At 37.6% G+C, this 21,931-nt stretch overlaps 3 protein-coding genes across 6 annotated transcripts in view; 1 reads left to right on the top strand and 2 right to left on the bottom strand.

Annotated features, from left to right (window-relative positions):
* Positions 1–9,165, bottom strand: part of atosb (atos homolog b) — a 28,490-nt gene extending 19,325 nt beyond the window's left edge. For 2 of the 3 annotated variants that reach the window (XM_005459799.4, XM_005459798.4), the window contains exon 1: positions 8,750–9,151. The gene's annotated coding sequence lies outside the window, so the exon portion shown is untranslated. Of the gene's footprint in view, positions 1–8,749 lie in introns of all 3 variants that reach the window. The other variant, XM_019365583.2, reaches the window with a different exon arrangement.
* A 1,712-nt stretch (positions 9,166–10,877) lies between these two features.
* cenatac (centrosomal AT-AC splicing factor) lies at positions 10,878–16,543 on the bottom strand. The gene is made up of 11 exons (XM_005459804.4): positions 16,274–16,543; positions 14,877–15,043; positions 14,209–14,307; positions 14,061–14,127; positions 13,678–13,740; positions 13,306–13,373; positions 13,082–13,196; positions 12,934–12,964; positions 12,338–12,439; positions 11,979–12,111; positions 10,878–11,242 (listed from the first exon to the last, which is right to left on the bottom strand). Exons 1-11 carry the CDS (start codon positions 16,388–16,390, stop codon positions 11,134–11,136), a joined length of 1,071 nt encoding a protein of 356 aa, XP_005459861.1. The 5' UTR covers positions 16,391–16,543; the 3' UTR covers positions 10,878–11,133.
* A 300-nt stretch (positions 16,544–16,843) lies between these two features.
* On the top strand, positions 16,844–21,157 carry LOC102080173 (zinc finger protein 568). 2 transcript variants are annotated; one of them, XM_005459802.4, is made up of 2 exons: positions 16,844–17,426; positions 17,975–21,157. In XM_005459802.4, exons 1-2 carry the CDS (start codon positions 17,216–17,218, stop codon positions 18,910–18,912), a joined length of 1,149 nt encoding a protein of 382 aa, XP_005459859.1. In that variant the 5' UTR covers positions 16,844–17,215; the 3' UTR covers positions 18,913–21,157. The 2 variants fall into 2 exon arrangements, with proteins under 2 accessions (XP_005459859.1, XP_005459860.1); XM_005459803.4 differs by having other exon boundaries at positions 16,849–17,387.
* Positions 21,158–21,931: the final 774 nt, after the last annotated feature.

Genomic DNA, 21,931 nt, shown 5'->3' with positions numbered 1-21,931 from the left:
GCTTTCATACTGTGAAGTAGACCCTACGATGACACAACAGAGAAAACCCAAGCAATCATATGACCTCCTATGAGCAAGCACTTTGGCATCAGTGGGAAGGAAAAACTCTTAACAGGAAGAAACCTCCAGTAGAGCCAGGCCTTGGGAGGGGCGGCCATCTGCCACGACCAGTTTGAGTGAGGGTAGGAAGACAACATGATTAAATGCAGAGAGGTTTATAAATACATAGTGGCAATAATAGGTTTCTTATTTTCAAACGTTTCAGCTCTTATTTCAACAAGCACTTTTGAAGGAGGTTTTTACCTGCTCAGTTGAGTGCTATAATTCCACAGCAGACTTTACCACAGATAGCATGTTCAGGTACAGGTGCTTTCTCTGTTTGTAGGGTAATCAATTGAATTTATGCAAATAGATCTAGCAAATGAGCTAGATCTATATGACCAATTAAACACATTGTAAACTGTATAATCGAACCAGATTATACATGTTGTCAAACAATTGTTATCGTCAAAAAGTAAATATGACAATAAAGGATGATGGAAGCAACAGGATTTAAAAAACAAAACAAAAAAACCCAGATGTGTACAGGGGCAGTCTGTTTACTCAAGTCACGTATTGTCATGTAAAAGTCAGGCCAGATTGACAGTAGAGAACCCACAATAAGAAAGAGCTCATTGATGAGTGCAGGGAAGATGCAACATGTCTTTTAATGCCAGTGGGTCAAAAACTTGAGAAGCTTATTAACGCTTTAGGATATTTCACAAAATACACCCATGTTTATCTGCCCAAGTAGTTTTAAAGCATTGACATTAACACAGCTATACTGTATGTTGATCATTCTTATTCTTAATGATCTTTGTACACATCAGTGGACTAATGAGACTGGGCACTTCAACGAGGTGTCCACTTTTTATATTCAAAGTAACTGAACTGAAATCCAGAGCATGTAGAAAAAAATGTAAGTTTCCCAAATAAAATAAATAAACTGTAGACTAAATAGAAAGAAAAAAGATAATTTATTTATTTCATTTTAACCCATTCTGAACTCTTATACATCATTCCTGAAATAACATTAGTTCCCTTTGTTGGTTTGTTTGGCATTTTAAAACCAATTTCCATACCCTGTGTATCAATCGTACCGCATTTCAGAACTCTGATTATATTACTGTGAGATAATGTAAAAAGTATGAAAGGAAAGAAATCGAGTGGATGGGGAAAATATGATGGGGAGGAGTGTGGCACCCTGAGTCTTGGTGACAGGCTAGGTCAGCTCAGAGGATGGAATGTTCCAGAGAAATATGTTGCCTATTCACACAGGACAGGAAATATGTATGTGTGTGACTGTGTGTTTCTGTCTCCTCCTCCTCCTCCTAGCCTTCGGGTACTTTTTTCCTGTCCATCCTCTTTCAGTATGAACAAATTCATTTTTTGCCTTTCGTGCTTAGGAAATTCACACAGCATGGTGGTGTTGCACCATTCTGACTGGTAGTACCATCTGGGCAGTGAAAGGAGGGGGGGGACAAATACCATGTAGTTCATCCAACAATCATACTGTCACTATTTAACCAGTTAATCCAACAGATAACTGGTTACTAACCAAAGCGGACGGCTGAGAAGATTACGATGGCACTTAGAGGTCATTGACACCCACCTTTTCCAGGAAGTGTGTAATCAACAGCAGAATAAAAAGGAAAACACAAGCAGCAAAGCTTACAAACGTAGAGAAAAATGTTGAATTCAGAAGCATAACAGCATGTTGGTAGACACACATTCACAGGACGTCTCATCAACTTAAATGTTGGTGATGTTTCAGTGTAAAGTAGAGAGTGACGTCTGACTAGGGTTAATCCTGAGATCCATTTAACACACATCCACACAAGCACTTGCGGTTATTAAGCAGAACTTAATAATGAGAAGCTTTGGCACTATAACTGTTGCTCTCTGTTTTAGGCTACACCCACCCTAAGATACTTTAATTAAAAATAAACATGATCTGGTTCCAAAAAAGCATTTTAGCATAATTTCAGAAATAATCTCTCTACACTGACACACTTGTAAATCCATTTTACATTGACTATTTGCGTACATCGGGTCTGTGGTGTTATAAATAGCAAGCAGCAAATTTCTTTTTTGTAAAAACACAATATGTAGGTAGAGCAGAAATGAGCAGAACTATGAGCAATATGTTTTTTTTCCTCAGGCCAATAAACAAACTAACTCGAATTATAAAGCAGTCAGGGCAGTGGAAAAAAATATTGTGAATATTATGGCACAAAGTAAAAATATGGCGACATATTAGAGTTGTATCAGGATCATTATCCATCGCCAAAGAAAACCAGGCAGTGGGAGAGGAGTGTCTATAGAAAACTGACCAAACATACAGTAGAGGCACCCTGATGGCTGAGTAAGTCACAAGCTGCGTCGGTTTGACTCCTGGCTCAAGTTTACTGCACGTCATTCCTCAGCTCTCTCCTTTGCTATAATTCCTGTGTCCACTTCAGCCTAATTGGTGGCTGCTTGTCCTCCGCATGTTGCATCAGGCTATACACAGAAGGGATCCTGCTCAGAACTACTATCAATGCAGTATGGAGAAAACAAAAAGGCTTTTTCACTTGCTCTGGTGAAACATGCAAGGTGAGCCAGTAATACACACATACAGACAGAACATTTGTTTCATGGCATACCAACACAACCAAACCATTAGTACACAAAGTCAGAGATAATCACTTATAGGCCTATTTTAGAAATACAAACAACACAAAGTGCTATAATGTTTTCAAGGCTGTAGGAAATACACTATTGTGGATATTTGTTTAATGTTGGAAGACCTAAGACTTGGTAGGTGATGTACAATAAACTGTTTAAATTAAACCCTACATACTTCCAATTATACTATACAGCTATACTGCAAACATCGGCTCTGCGTCGCTGCCTTGGAGTCATTTTTTTCATTTAGTGTAAAATTTCATGTAAGTCAGGCGTGTCCTACATACCCAGAATCCACAAGACAGATGGGAGTATGTACTATGCATACATGAAGGGCTTTGATGCTACACTTGTTCCCTTGAGTAATGGCAACACAGTAAGAACAAAATGGAAAGCTCATAACTGACCAATATAATGCACAGAATTACACGTCTAACTCACTAATTCTAGACTAACTCACTAATTCTAGAGTGTATGAAAAGACTACATTAATACAATGCATTTAGATGTTTTGTTCAAGGCGACTTATTTATAAATGCTAAATGATAACTCGTTGGCCACTTCTTTAGGTATAGCTGTTCAGCTACTTGTTAATGTAAATATCTTATAAGCATATTTTATGGCAGTTGGGCATGAAGACATGGTCAAGATGACCCGTTAAAGTTGAAATAGAGCAACAGAAAGGGAAAGGAAGGTGATTTAAGTGACTCATAATATGGTGATGCTGTTCGTGCCAGACAGGCTGTTCTGTTATTTCAGAAACTATTTTCTACTGGGATTTTCAAGCACAGCCACATCTACGGTTTACAAAGAATGATGAAAAAGCGAGAATATCTAATGACTAGCAGTGGGTACAAATTTGTTGTTCATGTCAGAGGTCAGAGGAGATTGCTTCAAGGTAATAGGGCAACAATAACTCAAATAACAACCAGTACACACAGAAGAGTATCTCTGAATGCACAACAGATCAAACCTTGGAGCAGGTAAGCTACAGCAGCAACAAAATCCATTATTCTCCTTCAGACCCTCATGAGGCTCAGCAGTGGCTGCAGATGACAGGATAGGATCCTATCCTGATTCAATCAGTTCTTCTTTGTATTGCCTCACCTCATGTTTCAGAGGATACTGGGGAGCAGCTCAAAACGATACCGCACAGGACCAGCTCAGCCAGACTGTTTTAGATGATTAATCTGTTTCACTGGTGCCTTGCAACTTTCTTTTTTACTTATGTGGAAGAACATCGATTTAAATCCTCATAATATTTGGGTCAAAGATCAAGACAAGTTTGACACTTTGAGCCATATGCAACAATGAAAAAGATTTAAAATGTCAGTATTGGTGAATTTTTGCCTGCAGTGAAAGCTCTTTTGATTCCAATAGCTCATTCCACCACCTTGGACCGAGAACAGAAGAGGGTGAAATGGTTAAAACTCAGAACAATACATAAGCTTTGTGGTAACAAGGAGCAGTTTTCCTTGCTTCCCTTTAAGTTAACATTAGAGTTTTCAACTAGATATAGGCAGAAACAGAACGCCTTTGTAAAGAACAAAGAAGTGCTATGGAGAAACATGGGAGGTTTAATAGCAAAAAGGCAACACTTTACTAGATTAGTTGTGAAAGCCTGATGACACCTAAGCAACCTCCATTGCGAGGAGGAAGGCAAATACATCAACAGGAGTGGCCTGTCACACCAATATTTGCAGAGCATAACAATCTATCAATACCACGGTCATTCCTAGGTCACTTATCAAACTTGGCAACACAATTGTGTTGTCAATGGTCTTGAAAAGGTCTAGGTTAGGAGATATTTTCCTCAGAAGGAACAAAAGTTTGAGCTTGTCTTGGTTGAGCCTCTAAGATGTAAAGCAAGCAAGCAGCAATGCGGGATGAACAGCTTAGAGTAATTTACAAACGCTTCAAGTACTTTAGATGATGCAATACCATCATGGAAGCTTGTGACTTTATCCAAATTCAATCTGCAGCCAGTGTCATAAAAACTATGTTCAGTGACAAGAAAAACAAAGTGTTCTGTAACAGATGGATAAGGCCTAAGCACTGATCTCAACATCATGGAGTTCGTTTGAGTTTACCCTAAGCCAAAAACTGAACTGTGTAATTCTCCAACATGTGTCGAAAAACCTACTGAGTATCTTGAATTCCCATTATTGCTTAACAGACTTTTTGTGAAGTTAATTGACAACTATTTAAGGTAGTTTTAGAATGCATCATTATGTTTCTTCTAGAGCTGTACATACTGCAACAATAATTTTTGGTTTGTCTATTTGCATAGAGTTATTTAGAATGCCCATATAAAACCCATATAACACACTTATACACAGAATTGTGTATACGCCTGTCATTTATAAAAGATGTTACATACTTAACTTAGAGCAGACACTGAAGCAGCTTGATATAACAAAAATACATGTATTTGAGATTATTTATTTATTTATTTTTAATATTGATCACCAGCAGTTATTTCACTCGTAGTTACTTGAAGTTGTGGAATGTAATTCACTTTGCTCTACCATATCACTGCAAACTGCTTCCAGTGTAAATGAAACCTTAGATCTGTCATTCAAGCCACTCCAGCATAATACGCAGTATCTTCCCTTTACAAGAGGAATCAAAAGTAACATCTTAGATTGACAAGAAGGCAAATTGGAACATGTGAACACTTTTAGGCTGTTTGAGCAACTTGAGCAACATTTAATATACACTTCACCTGTTTATAATTCCTGAGTCTTCATTATTGCAAAGCTGTCACAGTTCTGACTATCCTTGACCACCATTGTAACATTGCTAACTTGTTCCAAGGATCATGGAATTCTTTGGCATTTTCTTCAATAACCTCCACATCGATTATTCTGAAAACTACAGTAATAGAAACACAGGGACACTGTATGATTGCAAGAGAACCAACCACTTCCTCTTACTGGTAGACTGTTAGGAGGACTGTGTGACCTTTAATGGTAAGATTGAAGCTAAGTTTGGTTAATGTGTGTACCAAGTCCTTTTTACACATGCTCTCTGGACAAAGTCAGGTATGGATATTTCCAAAGCTGGGGCAAAGGCATGTTTCTCTACTCTGCTGCATTAATTCTTCTTTTTACAACACTTTGTAAGTGTTTGGGAAATAAGGAGCCCAGCTGCTGTACATTTAAAAGCAAAAATGTTTCCTCATTCTGAGTGAGGTTGTACATCATCTTTATGCAATACTGAAGGCCTTCCCTGAAAGAGATATATGGATGGCATTAATGGTACCTTCACAGATGTGCAACTCACCCAGGCTATATGCACTAATTGATTCCTACACTGTTACAGACTCTGGCTTTTGAACTGTGGCCTCTCCTATTAAGCCTTGGGAAAAATAATGACCGACTTCTAAAAAAGAATGAATACTTTGGTTAATAAAAATCACAGGATAGTTTTAAACTTTGTGTCAGTCCCTTATAAATGAGGTCAGTCCCAGAGAAAATCTTGTTTATGCACATTTTTTTTTATTGTTCTTTGTTTTGACATTTTCCTGTGTTTTATTCTATTGTTAAGTGTTCTTGGGTGTCTTTACATTTGATTTAAAAGGTGATTTTAAATCAAATGTATTATTATTATTGTTTTCTTTTGCATGGTAGAATTTTGACTTCAGATGTAGCGATGAATCATGTTATACTGATAGTGGTTGTCAGAAGTATTCCCAAGGCTATGCAGTCATTTCCAAAGTCATATGTGCCACCAGTGCAGTGCTACCTGACGACCTGAGATCACAGAGATTTCATCCTTGTTTTTGATCTTGTCCATTGCATATAGATTTTTTGTTTTTTAATTATATTAAGTAGAATCCCAAAGTAGCACTGCAGAAAAGAAAACATTCAAAAGACCCAACTGTGTAATCTCCCTGCATGAGAAACACTGTTCCCGTCAGCTGATCACTGGTTTCTGTGGTTTAGTACAAAAAGTTACATCAAATTCTTGTGCATACTTATTATCTAAATTTATTTGTTGTATTCCTCTTTTCTTAAAGCTAACCATTTATGCCTAGTATTTTTTGTTTATTGTTATTCAATAGACATAATTTAGCTCCCATAAGGATAAAAGCACAGTCGTGCTTGGGCACACTCAGTCACACATACACACTAGAGATCAATATAGCCCCAGAGCAGTGCTGAGTACTCGATCTAACCCACACAATCATCTGTAATCTCTGACATCAAATCCTGCCGAGACACACTGGAGGGTTGACAACAAGCCTTCATCAACAAGCCTTCATCTGCTCAAAGCTTTTAATAGCCACCCCCACTTTTACACAGACAATCAAATTGCTGCCAGGTAGAGACGCTAAAGAACAATTGCGATCAAAGACGAAAACCACCATAAGACAAAAGTTATTTTTGATTTGCTCAAAGATAGAGTGTATGCAAAAGTCTGTATTGTTGTTTTTGTGGACTTTATTTTATTCTCTTCAGACAGAACCAATCATTCCCTTCGCTTAAATAGATACTGGTGGCCCTCCAAACTACCATCGGAAAACAGACTGTTACTCATGATCCTACTCTTGCTTAACTCAATGTTCTTGCCTGCTTAGTATGCACAGAAACATGCAATTTGATTTCATTTAATTTGGCTGAATGTATTGGTTGTTATATATTTTGAAGCAGAAAAAACCCCCCAACAACACGGTGGGGGCTTTCCTCTGGCTATTTTCTTTTCATGCAAGAAGGTTGATACACTTATCCATTCTTGTATTTGATCACTCCCTCTCTTCCTTTTCTTGGAATGTGAGAGGATTATCCAAGTTTCTCTATTTCACCTGAATAGACTGAATTAATTTTGTGTTTTTTTACTGTCCTTGTGTGCCCTAAGCATGAGGGAACTTAAGTAAAAGGTGTTTAAGCATGGGACAAGCCCAGACCCAGGCCTGCTGAACAACATGCATCTTGCCTTCGGGGCTGGATACAGCAAAGATCTGCATGACGTCACACTCAGCTGAGGACAAAAGCCCACTGCTTTCTCCCAGACAGAATAGTGGGGGGTGGCTGTCAGAGCAATGCATGGACAAGCAAGAGAAGGAGAAGAATGAGCCGCAGCTGTATTTGGTGCTGCAGTGTGTGCTGCATGTGTGTGCAAAAATCTGTAGTTTACCTACATGTAAGACAGCTGCTGTTTTCCCATATGCATGTGAGCTATATAGATGATACAGTGTGAGACTGCACACAAATGCCTAATGTGTATGTCATTGCCTTCATGCTCTGCTTGTCAGGACAATGAGAGATGGTGCACTGCAGCTAGCATATTAACAGTGCAATATAGGACTCATTGATTTTTTACATTTATTTCCTCTTCTTCTTTTTTTTTTTTTTTGCATATGCATGTGACAAAGGTTCTGTGCCATCATCAATACTCTCTTCAATGCATGATGCAATGCAACTCCCAAGTGCAATCCAAGGGAACAATACACCCACTGCACTCACTTATATTCCCTCTCCTATTAGCTGTACAATGTTCATCATCACTCCACCCGCTGAGCTACAGTCATAATCTCACAGATATACCGCTGCTGGTTGATCCTTCCTTCTTGCCTGGCCCACATTTGCACAATCCCAGGAGCACAGTGTGCAGTTACAATAATTAAAAAAAAAAAAAAAAAAAAAAAAAAATCTTAACCATTTAATCTCATAACCATTTTAATGCCACGCACACTATAAATTTTGATTTATGCATTGGGATTTCATTGGGAAATTCTAGCACTTTGTCCCCAACCAGTGCAGACTGTACACACATAAAGAAAGTGTGAGGAAGGCAGACAAAGCAGGGGAACGCCCCCTATCTCATGCAAGCTACTGTCAGGTCATCAGCTGGCTCAGGCTGGATTTCGCTCATTCTTCTGCCAGACTCACAATTGTGATAAGGAATCTCTATGCATGATCACAATGCAAAAGATGTAACTTAACTCACTTCAACACACCCCTACCTTTAAAGTACACACAATGCAGAAGATTAAAGGGAAGGTAACCAGCCAAATTTCAATATTTCGAAGTCTACTCACCTCACGAAAAATATAGACTCAGATCATCAAACACAGCCAGGCAGTCTGAAGTGACGTCCGTGTAGTCTGGGAGTTTGGCCTTTCTGCTATCTGTCTGCCGTGTTGACTGCTGCGTTGTCGGTTTCTAGGTAGCTGATGTTAAGGGCCGAAAATCGACTTCGAAGCTAAAAGAGGTTAGCAACATTAACCGTATATCAAATAGGTAAAATATTCGAGCAGTCTTAATCTAGTCCTCTCACTCTATAGTCCAAATAGTTTGTTAGCTAACAAAGCTACCTCCCTTCCTCTCTGTGCCAGTCTTTTTCGTGCACTCCCAGCTGTTTTCGGTGTTTCAACCTTTGCCTTAAATTCCTCCTCTGTCCCTTTAAGTAACAGGATTTCCGGGGTTTGCGTGTAAAAATACCAAAGGCGGGGCTTATTCACCAGCTGAGCGCCTGTCATTTAAGCGATTCGCCGCTTGGATTCCCCTTAACCAATCATCATTTGTAGTTTTTTAAACTATGCAGATTTATTCAAAAATACTGTTCTCTGATTGGCCTAAGGATTACCTCAAGAGCCGCCCAGTACACGTGCATTTTCTTCCCTCCTAGTCTTCAGTGCCAAGGATAGCTTTTTGTGCTGGAGCTCCGACAGTTGTTTTATCGATTAATGTTTAAAATAATACTTGACAGGAAATTAAAATTAAAAAATAAGACTTTAATAATTACTGTCACGGATGCGTGGTAATTTATTTAGTTATTTTTGTATTTATGCACTGGTTAAATTCACAGTACTATAGGTAACCCCCTTCTTTTCCTTCCATTTGCTCTAAATCAGCTATAGCCATGTTGTCACAGAGCTAAGAATAGCTCAGCAACATGTCGTATCCCCATATTGCCTTGCAGCTGCACTGAACTCCACGCCCATCTACCCAGAGTACACTGGGGCCTGATTATACTGTGCTGTGACGACGATGCAGCCTAAAAAGATAAAAAAAAAAAAAAAAAAAAAAACTGCGTTTAAGCTCTGTGCCTGGAATATAGGATACTGAATTTAATGCTCTTGGCTGTTACTTCTTAGTACTTTACCTCTTAGTAATAAACCCAGTGTCTGTTTCTGAATAAACTCAAAATTACTAAATCAGTCAGTCAATGAGTCATTTATTCTTATTTTAATTACCACACAATTCTAATCTGTCAAAAAATAATTAATGCATGAGTTTAAAAAACGTATACCACATAATCACATGTGTTGAGGAAAAGTGGATTACTCCCCTTTGTGTATGGCGAAGAGAAAATGTCCTTTTCCGAGTATCATATCAGCATTCCTATCTTCTTTGAAAGTTATCTGAACTTTATGCACAGGCACACAATAGAGATTTCTTATTGTTCATATATTACTCTCAGACCCAGCGTACACTTGATGGGTATTATGGTGGTAACCACATAACAACTCATGTTATGAAACCGTCACAGTGCTCTCTGTTCTGCGTTAATAAAGATGATATTTAATATTGGTGTATTTATAATGCATTGCAAGAGGAAGTGCTGCTGTATCAATCATTTGTTCCACTTCTTTTTGAAATTTCCCATTAACAGAATATTTTTGGTGCATGGTTATTTTTAGTTTTGGCCGTGGGACCACAAAGGTGGAGTCATGACAGATTTTTTTAAAGATATTTATCCAAAAGCGACAAAATTTGCATGTGGTGTCTGCAAACATTTTCCAGTAATTCATTCTCTGAAAAAGGAAATGAAACCTTATTATTTGGTAAAAACAGCTGTTATTATTTTTCACAGTTGCATTGCTTCAAAAAGCACAGTAGTATTTAATCACATACGTTTTCCTGTCACATAAAGACAGAAAAGAACCATATCATTAAGAATGACAAACTGCACCATGCCTGTGTTAGATTTATCTTGGCACACAAAGGTGCTTTTTAGTTTAGCTCCTTGCGCCCCCTTCTGTTTACTTGCTGTAACAGTCGTATTGCCCTCAGATCTAAGCATAAGCAAACTGCTGATCAGAAACCAGGACTTGATTAAAGTCTTTACAGTTGATTAAATAAGCACCAGTTGCTTTCAATGTCCCGACTTATACTATAAGTGCAACATGCAGCTTATTTTTTATTAAAAAATAAAACAAGAAACAGAGCTTACTTTTCTTTAATAAAGAATAGCCAATATTTATAATACAAAATTAATGTCTTTACAGCAATACTTGAAATTTGGGTTTTTGTAAAGATGTTTAAATACAATTACATGTACTGCCATGCATGTACAGGTGTCTTATCAACCTAAACATTTCCAGTCCAGCTCCTTAAACACTCAGTATAACCATAAATAACAAGTCACACACTATATACATCACTATCACTTCTCTATTCTCACACGCCATGCTAAATTTTAAGTGTTCAGCTGATCAGTTGTTTTTATCTTCTTTGACCCTTCTGTGCCATGTTCCCTCCTCCTCTTCTGTCTGTGCTTCTGCCCTTCCTCTTGCCTGAACTGGTGCCTGTTGTGGGAAAAACAAAAAAATATTCACATGCATTGACAAGAGAAGCTAATTTACTGAGTTGAATCTCAAACAACAGGGAAAACAGAAAAAAAAAACCTATATAGACAAATTTGGCTCAGCAGTAAAGTGCTAAACTGTCTCAGGCTTTTTTTGCAGCTTTCCTGAGTTTCCAGGCGATAAAATACAAAATTACACACTAAATATAAAATGCAGAAACAAAACTTAGTATTGTCTGACTTGCAGTAAATGGCGTTAGTATTCAAGTCATCTTCTACAGTACAACAATGATAAGATGACGTCCACTGAAGCTCAGCTTTTCCTACATCACCGGTCATTTTGGCATGTGACTGTCATACTTTAAAACGTTTAACGCATCAGCCTCTTGCAGTCAAGAATCCGGTGGATATTAAACAATATTATGGTCTTCTGTATGAATCTAAACAGGAGGGCTAAATTTCCCTTGTGTTGATGAGATCTTTAACATTTAAAAAGTGATCGCATGATTTCATCCCCATGAAAGCAAATGTAACACAAATATAAACACTGTTGGTACCATAGATTTTAGACACATTGATGATCATGTGGCCTACTGGCTAGCAGTGCAGACAAACATAAAACACTGAAAATATGTGAATGATATTTTCTCCTGTCTCTGTAGTCATTCGTCTGCCCAAACATGTCCCAAAACACCATATATGGAGACCAGGTGCAATGAAGAGCTTTGTCAACTAACCTGGACTGCCAGCGTCGACCGCTGTTCCACACTCTACCAAAGGAAGGAAGCCAGTTGGCGTCTGTATGTGAGCTGTGATCGAAGTTGGCCCCCACTCTGTTCGGAGGAAGCTTCCTCAGCTTCTCTTGCTCCTCTGCCAAAAGAGAGATGTCATTATACTCCCATTACAGTGAGATTTTTTTAACTGGTTTTATACAAGTCTATGTGGATATGTTATTTTGAATCCCTCAGACTAACTCCAGCAACAGCAGCTTCATGATTGTAGCTGTAGTGTTTACGAAAATGCTAGTTATAAATGACAGTGATGCAACAAATGCTTGACACTGCTACATGTCATTTGATGATAGCATCCTCCTTACTATGTTTGAGGAACTCGTGGATTGATGGGCCAATCTCTGGCTCTGCAGCAGTTCTGGAGGTCCCTTCTACAGGATCATCTTGGAGCCAAGGAGGGACAGCACCTACAGCACACACAGGTTAAAATGCTTCATCAAGCAGACAAAAGAGTTTCATGCAGAAGCTTCAGAAAGGTTGAAAAACACAACAGGAAACCAGTAAACAATGTATTAGCTTAACAGAAACCAAGGTTTGTCCACTGATACACATTGCAGTCAGGTCAACATCATTAAGCACTTATTTTTAATCCATCGTGCAATATGACTAAGCAGATGTCTGATGTACAAGTTTGGGGACAAGATCACAAGATATCATGTCAATATGGACCAAAATGTCTGAGTAATCTTTCCAGGACCTTGTTGAATCTATTCTACCAGGAATTAAGGTACTAGCATGAGAATCTAATAATGTGCCCAGTGAGTATATATACTGAATTTATATGTATTCATTTTATAAATAGTAGGAACAGTAAAAGTTCTGCGTATCTCTCAAAAGCAGTTGTTTTGCACAACCACATATATGTATTTTTTTCACCACCACCTCAAATACATCACAGTACCTGTATGAACGTTTCCACTGTTCGATGAATCCTGTATGAGAGAAAACAAGCGTTCATGTGAGGTCATTGCATTTGTATGATAAGATAACATTGCATATATAAATGTATAGATGAGTGAATACTTTCTGAATAAAAGCTGCCAGTCTACCTGATAACCTATGAATGTCAGGCCGTGTCCTGCTGGAGTCCACGGCATTTCACCCATCGAGTCGACAAAGCTGCTCCCCGCCTGCTGGTCTGATCCTTGACACATAAACTGTGAGCTGTTGCCCAAAGGAGAAGGTGATACCCAAACAAAAACACAAGTCATTTGAAGTGAGACTGGTGAGAGTGTAGAATAGCTACAGTGTTGCAGATGAGACAATGGTTTACCTGACAGAGTTCTCTACAGACGAGTCTGTGCCGTTGGGTCCGTTCAACAACTCAGGTTCTGCATCACGCTGATATTGATTCAGGAAAAGCCAACAGTGGTTCACAGAGGAAGTCTGACACCTAATCATGTTTCATCTCAGCTTTTATCATCACAATCCTTACACACAACATTACCCAAAATGTTAACATAAACCTCGTGCCCTTCTTCTTACCAAAAGGTTAACCAGCCACACTATTCTTTAAGAGTTAAACAGGAGCTTACAATTATTTAGCTGAAGAATTTAGCTGAAGGAATTTGCAATCTTACATGCAAACAAACAACAGTTAATGCCACAGTGATGGATACTGCCACTGCATCGTTGGAAAACAAACCTCTAAAAGCGACTGTAAGACCTCCTGGCGATGCTTTTCCTGGGCTCGTATATGCTCAGCATGCTGCAGTCACAAAAAAAGAGAGAAAACAAAAAATAATTACCAACAAAATATTTCAAACCTGGATAATGTACCATTCTTTAAGACACTAATAATGCTGAAAAAACAACTCTATGGATGAAAACAGTCTCTAAGTAACTACATCTGCATTTCAGAGCTGACTTTCAGATGTTGAGATGCTGGCTAAATTAGCAATAAATTGAACTGAAAATTTAATTCACCTCTATATATGTAACTATATTAGCATTTATCAACACTGTGCTTCACTACTCCAAAAACAGCACGCTATATGTAGAGTTCATTTAAAAACAATGTCACAATACCTGTTTAATGTATTCATCCTCCTTCTCCACAAATGATTCCAATGCCTTTGCCACCTCAGCTTTAAACCTAAAGAAAAATACAGAACAGTCAATAATTTTGCAAACAAACTTTAATAATGTCTGAATTCTTTTGGCTCAGTAGGTCTACCTTTCCGTTTCCTCTTCTGTGACGATGACTTTGTCTCTAAACTTCGGGTCAGCTTTATTATCCCACCAGAACTTGTGTGTTTTCTTCCTGTGTTCTGGGCTGAAATCAAATATAGTTGAAAAACTTTAAATACACTCTCATATAAATTTATATGAAAAAATAAAGCGGGTGTACTATATTAATTCAGCAAATGTTTGAGAAATGTATCTTTCGTGGTCAAATGGGTCTTGGTGACCTCCGGACATATTACATATTTTTGTTGCACGTGTAGGTTTGGGAAACATCTTAAAGATATTTTAAAAACTCAACTTGCAAGTTGGCACATAAACAGGAAGAAATGGAAACAGTAATTCAGGCGTCAGCGTTTTCTTCCTGATTGTGTCTTATCAGTCACTTAAGGATCTTTCCTGTTTCATCACACGTAAGCAACTAACCCTATCCTTCTTGTTTACAACAGCATGTGTATACACAGACAGTTAAGTAATACACATTTAAATGCAGTTTATATGAACAAAACTGTTTTTTGAAACTGTGTTAAAACACTTTTCCAGACATGGATTGCTTTAAAACAACAAAGGAAATTGAAGCAATCTGAGCAATCAAAGGCAATCAAAATGGTTCCAGACAAAACAAAATACAGTGAATAAAACCTTATAAGTAAGACTCACGTGGCCATGTGTTCTAACAGGCCTCCATAAAGGACAGTCATGTTGCCGTCTGTAACGTTTTTCTCAATTTCACACCCACAGCAGTAGCACCAGAATGTCTGCTTGTGCTGGGTGCAATCAAACTTTTCTACTTGGGGTTTCTTAAGTGTTCGACGAGCTTCCTTCACCTGGGAGACAGTGGATGAAACAGACATAGAAAACTGACAAAGTTAGACTCTGATTGGAGCTAAAACAGTTTCACACAACTCTACTGTTGTATTTAAATATTACTTTCATTAAAATAAAATAAAAATATATATATGATCAGTTTGGAGAGTGTAGTTTGTGGTGCTGTTGAATTATATAGGGTTATACATTTATATATATGTTTACAAAACAAAAGAACTAAAAGAGCTGATTCAGGAAAAGCTGACAGTAGTTCACAGAGGAAGTTTAAACAGCTCAGATTGGCCTTGTTGACTCCCATCTCTAAATAAGATGACATTTACTAATGGCAGTATGTCAGTGTTTATCTGTTGTTTTTGTGTTGTTTCAGATCAAGGCTGCATTGGCTAAATACAAGATAATGTGATAAAACTCTAAAAGACTTGAAAACAACTTTATAATGAGGATGTATTTGTTTCACTGGTAAAAAGGACAGGAATAAATAACAAGAAAATCCCCAAACAACTGCTACTAACATGTGCAAATCTCCAACTACAGCGTATATACAAATGAAACAGACAAAAATTACTGACATGCAAAGACATACCATGCAAGTATGCACATTACATTATTTGAGGACATATATACATGAACTGTTTAAATATTTGTTCACATACATTGTTTCAGGGAACGAGTCTGAATTTTTACTGATAAAGAAAAATATATGTAATATACATGATAATAAATCAGACTATATTAATGTCTGATTTCATAGAAATATAACAGTAATATTATAATGATATATACAGATGTTGTATATCGAGTAAAAACAAATTGTTAAAATATATAATACACAATCAGAAAAATATAATAATAATAATAATAACAACAATAATGATGCTTTAAAGTTATTTAAGTTGTATCGTCCATTAGATATTAAAGGATGATCTCAAGCTACTTAATCAGAAGCAGGGGACATTGCGCATGGCGTGCTGGTGGTATTAAAGTCATGATTATCATGAATACTGACGCACCTCATATACATATAATAAAGAAGATAATGGACTCACAATATTTCGCTACACAACTTGGGAATCATAGTTTTTAATGTTACACAGAAGGAAAACAGTTCAATCTAGGATTTTAACAACAGTTTGCCTCTATCGTTTCTACCAGGGTTTGATCATGCTGGACAAAACACAGACTACTCTCAATATCAAATATCAGTTAAAAAAAATCTATGATCTGCATACCTTTTCTGTGAATTTAAGGAGAACCACTCTGAGTCTACTTTGATGAGTTTTTCCGAAAATGTGTCCCTTCCCGTTGAATGTTGTTTGTCTACAAATGGCACAGTAGTGTGCACCCATTTAGATTCTGTGGAAGTTACCAAACATATACCGAAACCGAGATGAAACTAGATCGGAGCTAAAACCAAACGTAACAGTTTTATCTTTGTTTATCTCGTATCCCCCTTCACCACAACAACTACCCCTCGTTAGCTTAGCGTAAGTTAGCCTTTGCTACAGGACGTAGTTCCGTCTCGAAATACTTCCCCCTGGAAGCAGAGGAACGGGCTTTGTGTTAAGACTTTCAAAAGTCTTTGAAAATACTTTTTTTGGGCGTTAGCATTTATTTTTTGGAATTTAATGTTAGTACTACGCATATTGGTCATATTTAAAGTAGACTATATACCAAAAGCGGAGTAAGATCATTCATAGTAGATGCACAGCCTTCTTGCTAAATGAAAAGACAACAAGTCAAGGCGGAACGAAGAGCTGCCTGACTTTCAGTGTCGGAACACTGTACGAGCCAGTGGAAGTAACGTGGAAGGCTGAAAAGATCAGTGGCAATCAGACAGCAGTAGTATGAATTCATGCTCGGAAAGAGCACTACTGATGGGATATTTGCTTTGAGTGGATGCTCAGGCATCTCCACCGTTACATTTTAAACGAAACTACCTCGTGCCAAGTGCCTTAAAGATACATAATATAATTACGGCAGCGCAGAAAAAATAACTAAAAGTCCCCGTGAAAGCGATCAACTACTGGGGGAGGGAAAGGAGTGAAAGGGTGAACTCGCTTCCAAAGCCGGATCTTAAAGTGTGACACCGAGCGGAAGTAAACACAGAAACTGGGCTGGTGGCGTAAACATTGACTTGTGCGTGGGAACAATATATATGTAACAAGGCAATAATGCCTTCAGTTCAGCATTTTAGACAGTTTTTCAACGAGCGACTAGCTGCTGCTGCTGAAGAAATATTCAGCGCTTTTGAAAAAACTATCCTCGAGTACGAAGAAGAGATCAGCCGTCAGCGCAAGCTGCTGGACATCGCCTGGAAACCTGCGGTGAAGTTACCCAGGATAGGTCCGCAACACCTTAATTGCACGTTCGATATAATTTGCATTTAAGTAAAGGAGGCTTTATACTTATATTAGATCCTGTTCGTTTAAAGTCCTATTAGTTTGTTTTCTTTATCCCAACAGGATTGTGATGATGGGAATATGGACGTGCCTCTATTACCACAGCACGTGTCGAACCGAACTCAGTCTATAATCTTTATCAGTGTGAGAGAAAAAGTGGGAGTCGGTGTTTGCTAAGCAGTTTTTTCAATTCTTAAATGTTTTTAGTTTTTTGATCAGTCAAAGCGGAAGAAAATCTGAAGTTTATTCTACAACATTGTTTAAAATATCAGATTTGGCAACATGAAATTGAGCGGCAACTGCAATGTTATTTATTTGTATCAAATCCCTTCCACCTCAAACATGTTTTATTGGTTAGTTTTCTTTATTTTACTTTTTTTTTCTGTTACTGAGATTGGATTACACACACCAGTATATGGAATATTTATGAACTTTTTAGGTGGTTAGCAAAATCTGTCTAGTTTCTGTCAGTGTGTAACTTTTTGTTTGTTTGTTTGTTTGTTTGTTTGTTTGTTTCACTTATCCCTCCAGAGCTCCCACATCAACTTGCCTGTAAAGAGGAGGAGGTTCTTGCCTCTGACCAGCAGCCCATTTTCCAGGAGAGGAACCCCAGGTTGGATCAAGAGGTTAAAGAGGAATTCTGCACTAGTCAGGACAGAGAGCATCTTGTACTGAAGCAGGAGACTGATACTTGCATTGTGCCTCTTACTTATGAGAAAGGTGACAACACTGAAGATCAGACTTTGAGATTGAATCCGAGTGAATTAGTAAGTGCAACAGAAAAACAGCCCTTAGTCAAAATATCTATTAAAACCTCAGAGGAAGCAGAGCTAAATACGAACCACCAGCTCTTTTCTCACAGTTCCTATTTATCTAAAAGCCCTGACAAAGAAGACGAGCCTGAGGATTGTATGTCAACTGGAAATGCAGAGACAAAACCACAGAAAATAAGTCACAAAGGCAATCATATACATAATCCTGCAATGTTGATGAATTACTGTAAAGCACACGCAAGCAAAAAGTCTTTCAAATGTGACACTTGTGGAAAAACATTTCCATTTAATTCCAAATTAATCAGACATCTGCGAATCCACACGGGCGTGAGGCCATATTCTTGCAACATCTGTGGTAAAAGATTCAATCAGACATCCATACTGAAAGTTCATAAACGAATCCACACAGGCGAGAGGCCGTATTCTTGCAACATTTGTGGAAAGAGATTTAACCAGGCGTCAATACTGAACGTCCATAAAAGAACTCACACGGGCGAGAAGCCATTTTCTTGTAACATCTGTGGTAAAAGATTTAATCAGAAATCAATACTGGATGCTCATGTCAGAATCCACACAGGTGAGAAGCCCTTTTCTTGCAAAACATGCGGGAAATGTCTTAGAAGTCGTTCTAGTCTGTTGGTTCACATGAAAAAAACACACGGGCGAGCAACCGTATTCTTGCAAGTCCATGTGTGAAGCCAGACGTTTGCCAGACTATCTGTAAAAGAAACAGCGCACAGAAAATCTGCACAGGCAATAATTTTATAATTTTGTGTGCAGCAATTATGTGAAATTATTCTTTTATGCATCGAGCTTGATACAGTATCTAAGGCTGCATTCGTTTGACTAAGTGTTTGTATATGCAAATTATACAATATAGAGTTTCAGTTTTTCCCTTCAAGACTAAAACAAACCAGGAATATTTAATTACACCTCAATCTTATACTTCAATGCTTACATTTGATAATAAGTGTTAGGACCTTATAAAAAGCATTAACCTGTTTAGGGGATACACAGATAAGGCAGAACCATCAGCTGTGGGCACAAATGGGTCATGACACACTCATTCGTTAAGCACAGATAGAAAAGTCCCACTTATCGAAAACTACATTCGGCTGCTCCATTGACACAAGGCGTAGTCACAGCGGATTTTTAGAGGGGACTGTAAAAGGGATTTATGATTTGTTTTTTCCCCACGCTACCTTGCAGATTGGTTGTGGGGGTCTGATATATCAAAAGCTGCTCCTCCTTGTCTCCAAACACGTCTTTGGTGACTATAGCTGCTAAAACCCAGTTTTGATTTCTTGACCCAGTCACCACATGACTTCTGTAGATGTTGACTTTTGTGATGAGGGTGCACGTCAGGACCATGTTGGCATATTAGGTCTCAGTGATGCATGATGCTCATTCACCCACGTGTCAGCAAAACCTTCCTGCAGCTCCTTTTCAAACACATAAGGGTTTGGAATAGTAGATTTTCATGCTTGAAGTGCCTTCATGTCTTTATATCCATTGTATCGTATTATACGTATATTGCATCATATAAATTCTTTTTACAAGTCTGTTCACAGTATTTATCAGCTGGTCAAATTTCAGCTGGCTAACTAATACCACTTGCTGCTTCAGCTGGCTTCCAAGGCCTAGAGTTCCTAAAGAGATGAGCCTTTACAAGAAGACATGCATATGCCACAGTGTCTGTACTAAAGAAATTATCTCTAATTGTAACAATATACGCCATTTTCCTCTGTGTGCCTGAATATTCGTATGCAACTGTACGTGTTCTTTGCGACAGCTCATGAATATTTGTTTTGTAATTTTATTGCTTTTTTGTGTTGGTGTTGTTTGTTTGTTAAAGTCCAAAGGTAAAAGTATCCAGTAACAGTGTTGCGAAATACCCATCACAATTTCATACAACTCCAGCTGATGTTTGGAGATATTTTATTTTGTTTAGCGAGGAGCAAAAGTGTGCACAGTTCAGTGTGACACAAGGTGATTGGATTGAAATGTTCCCAGTTAAAAGTTTAGGAATTAGAGTCAGACTATGTTTGGTGTTTCTCATTACAAAAAGTGACTGTTTAGCTTACTGCTCCTGATTATTGATCCATTATATCATTTAACAGCAGGCTGTCTCTCAGTGTATTTCTGCTGTAATTGTGAATGAGATGCTTTGTGGAACTTTTGAAAGCACTGAAACCCTCAACATGAATTTGATAATTACAACATATTTATATCTGGCTTTATTGTTTTTATTCTGAGGCTGCTCTACATAGCTCAGGCCAGCCTAGCATTCATTAGTTACATGTGTATGTTTCTACTTTAAGGTAACACAGTGAAGAAAGCCTTTTACTGTATCAGCGTTACAGTTTCCCTGTTAACAAATGGTAGAAACAACAAAACTGAAATACTTACAGTAGTTACAGTATTGTTTGCTTATTTTTTTTTTTAGCTTTTCTCTTCTCTTCTTCTCTTCTCTTCACTTATTGTATACTGACATGCAAATGTACTATTACAGATATATATAGCAAATAGCAAGGGCTGATTTTAGATAACCTCTTGTCATGTCTACTGTAGAGAAAAAGAGTTAAGATACATGATGCTGGATCTAAAGGTACAACATGTTTATGTCTTTATCAAACTTGCGTGTTGTTTAACTAATGAAGAAAGTTAATAGTTGCTGTTTAAAATTAGTTAAGGGGATTGATTTATTGAAGTAACAATAGACAATAAAGGTGGCATTGCCCAGTCAGTATTTTAGGCTATATAACTTGTTTTACTGTATTCATCTGCGTTTATAGATATTTAGATACAAAAAAGAATCCTGAGAGCCATCTATGCAGTCTGAAAGTCTGTGGCATTTTGTTTTTATTTTGTTCTTTGCAGTATTTGTTGCCCTGAAATTATTATATAACTATGTAATGTTACATTAAATGCTCAGACTAGATCCCTTTGTGTGTTTTGCATTTTTATCTCACTCACCAAAGCGCTGTTATCTTTCCATAACATCAAATTGTTCCTCACAGCAACAGGAATTGGTTTGAAGAACTATAATATTTAAAATCTTTGTACAAGTATTTCTTTCTCTGTCTGCCAACTTGTCCTACAAGCTCAGGAGTTGATCAACCAAACTTGACCCACAGATACATATTAGGTCCTTCAAGGTTCTTATGACCCACAAAATGACCTGTTTTTAGCATCTGTGCACCTATAACTACTTAACCTATGCTTGCCTTTATGCACGTAAAACACATCAAAGCATCGTGTTTTAACGACCATCAACATGACCAGTCCAAACAATACTGTAGTATATCATATAATATAATAGAATATCATATCAGGTAATACTGGAAAGAGAAACTCATACATTTAATTCTTATATTTCTTTCAAACTATTTAATTAAAGCAACCACTGTGTCGCTTTATATATGTAAATATTGATCATAGTACTCTTTCCAGTTCCATAGGAAGAATTTCAAAAGTACATAAAACAGTGTTCAGGGTTTTTTTTGGGAGGAAATATGAGATCACTGTGTGTTTTTTGTGGTCAGCAGTGTGGGCAATTTGTTTTTCACATAGGGCCAAGTAAGTTTGGAGACCTTTTTTCCCTTAAAAAATTAAATAATCATTGCAAAACTGCATTTTGTATTTACTCGAGTAATTTATTTAAATGGTTTTTCTTAATATTAAAAATTATTTGACTATTTGTAACATGTAAGTG

This window comes from Oreochromis niloticus, linkage group LG12 (genome assembly GCF_001858045.2).
Source record: "Oreochromis niloticus isolate F11D_XX linkage group LG12, O_niloticus_UMD_NMBU, whole genome shotgun sequence".
Taxonomy (NCBI): domain Eukaryota; kingdom Metazoa; phylum Chordata; class Actinopteri; order Cichliformes; family Cichlidae; genus Oreochromis; species Oreochromis niloticus.
Note: the sequence above shows the minus strand (reverse complement) of the source record. Positions and strands in the feature narration are given on the sequence as shown.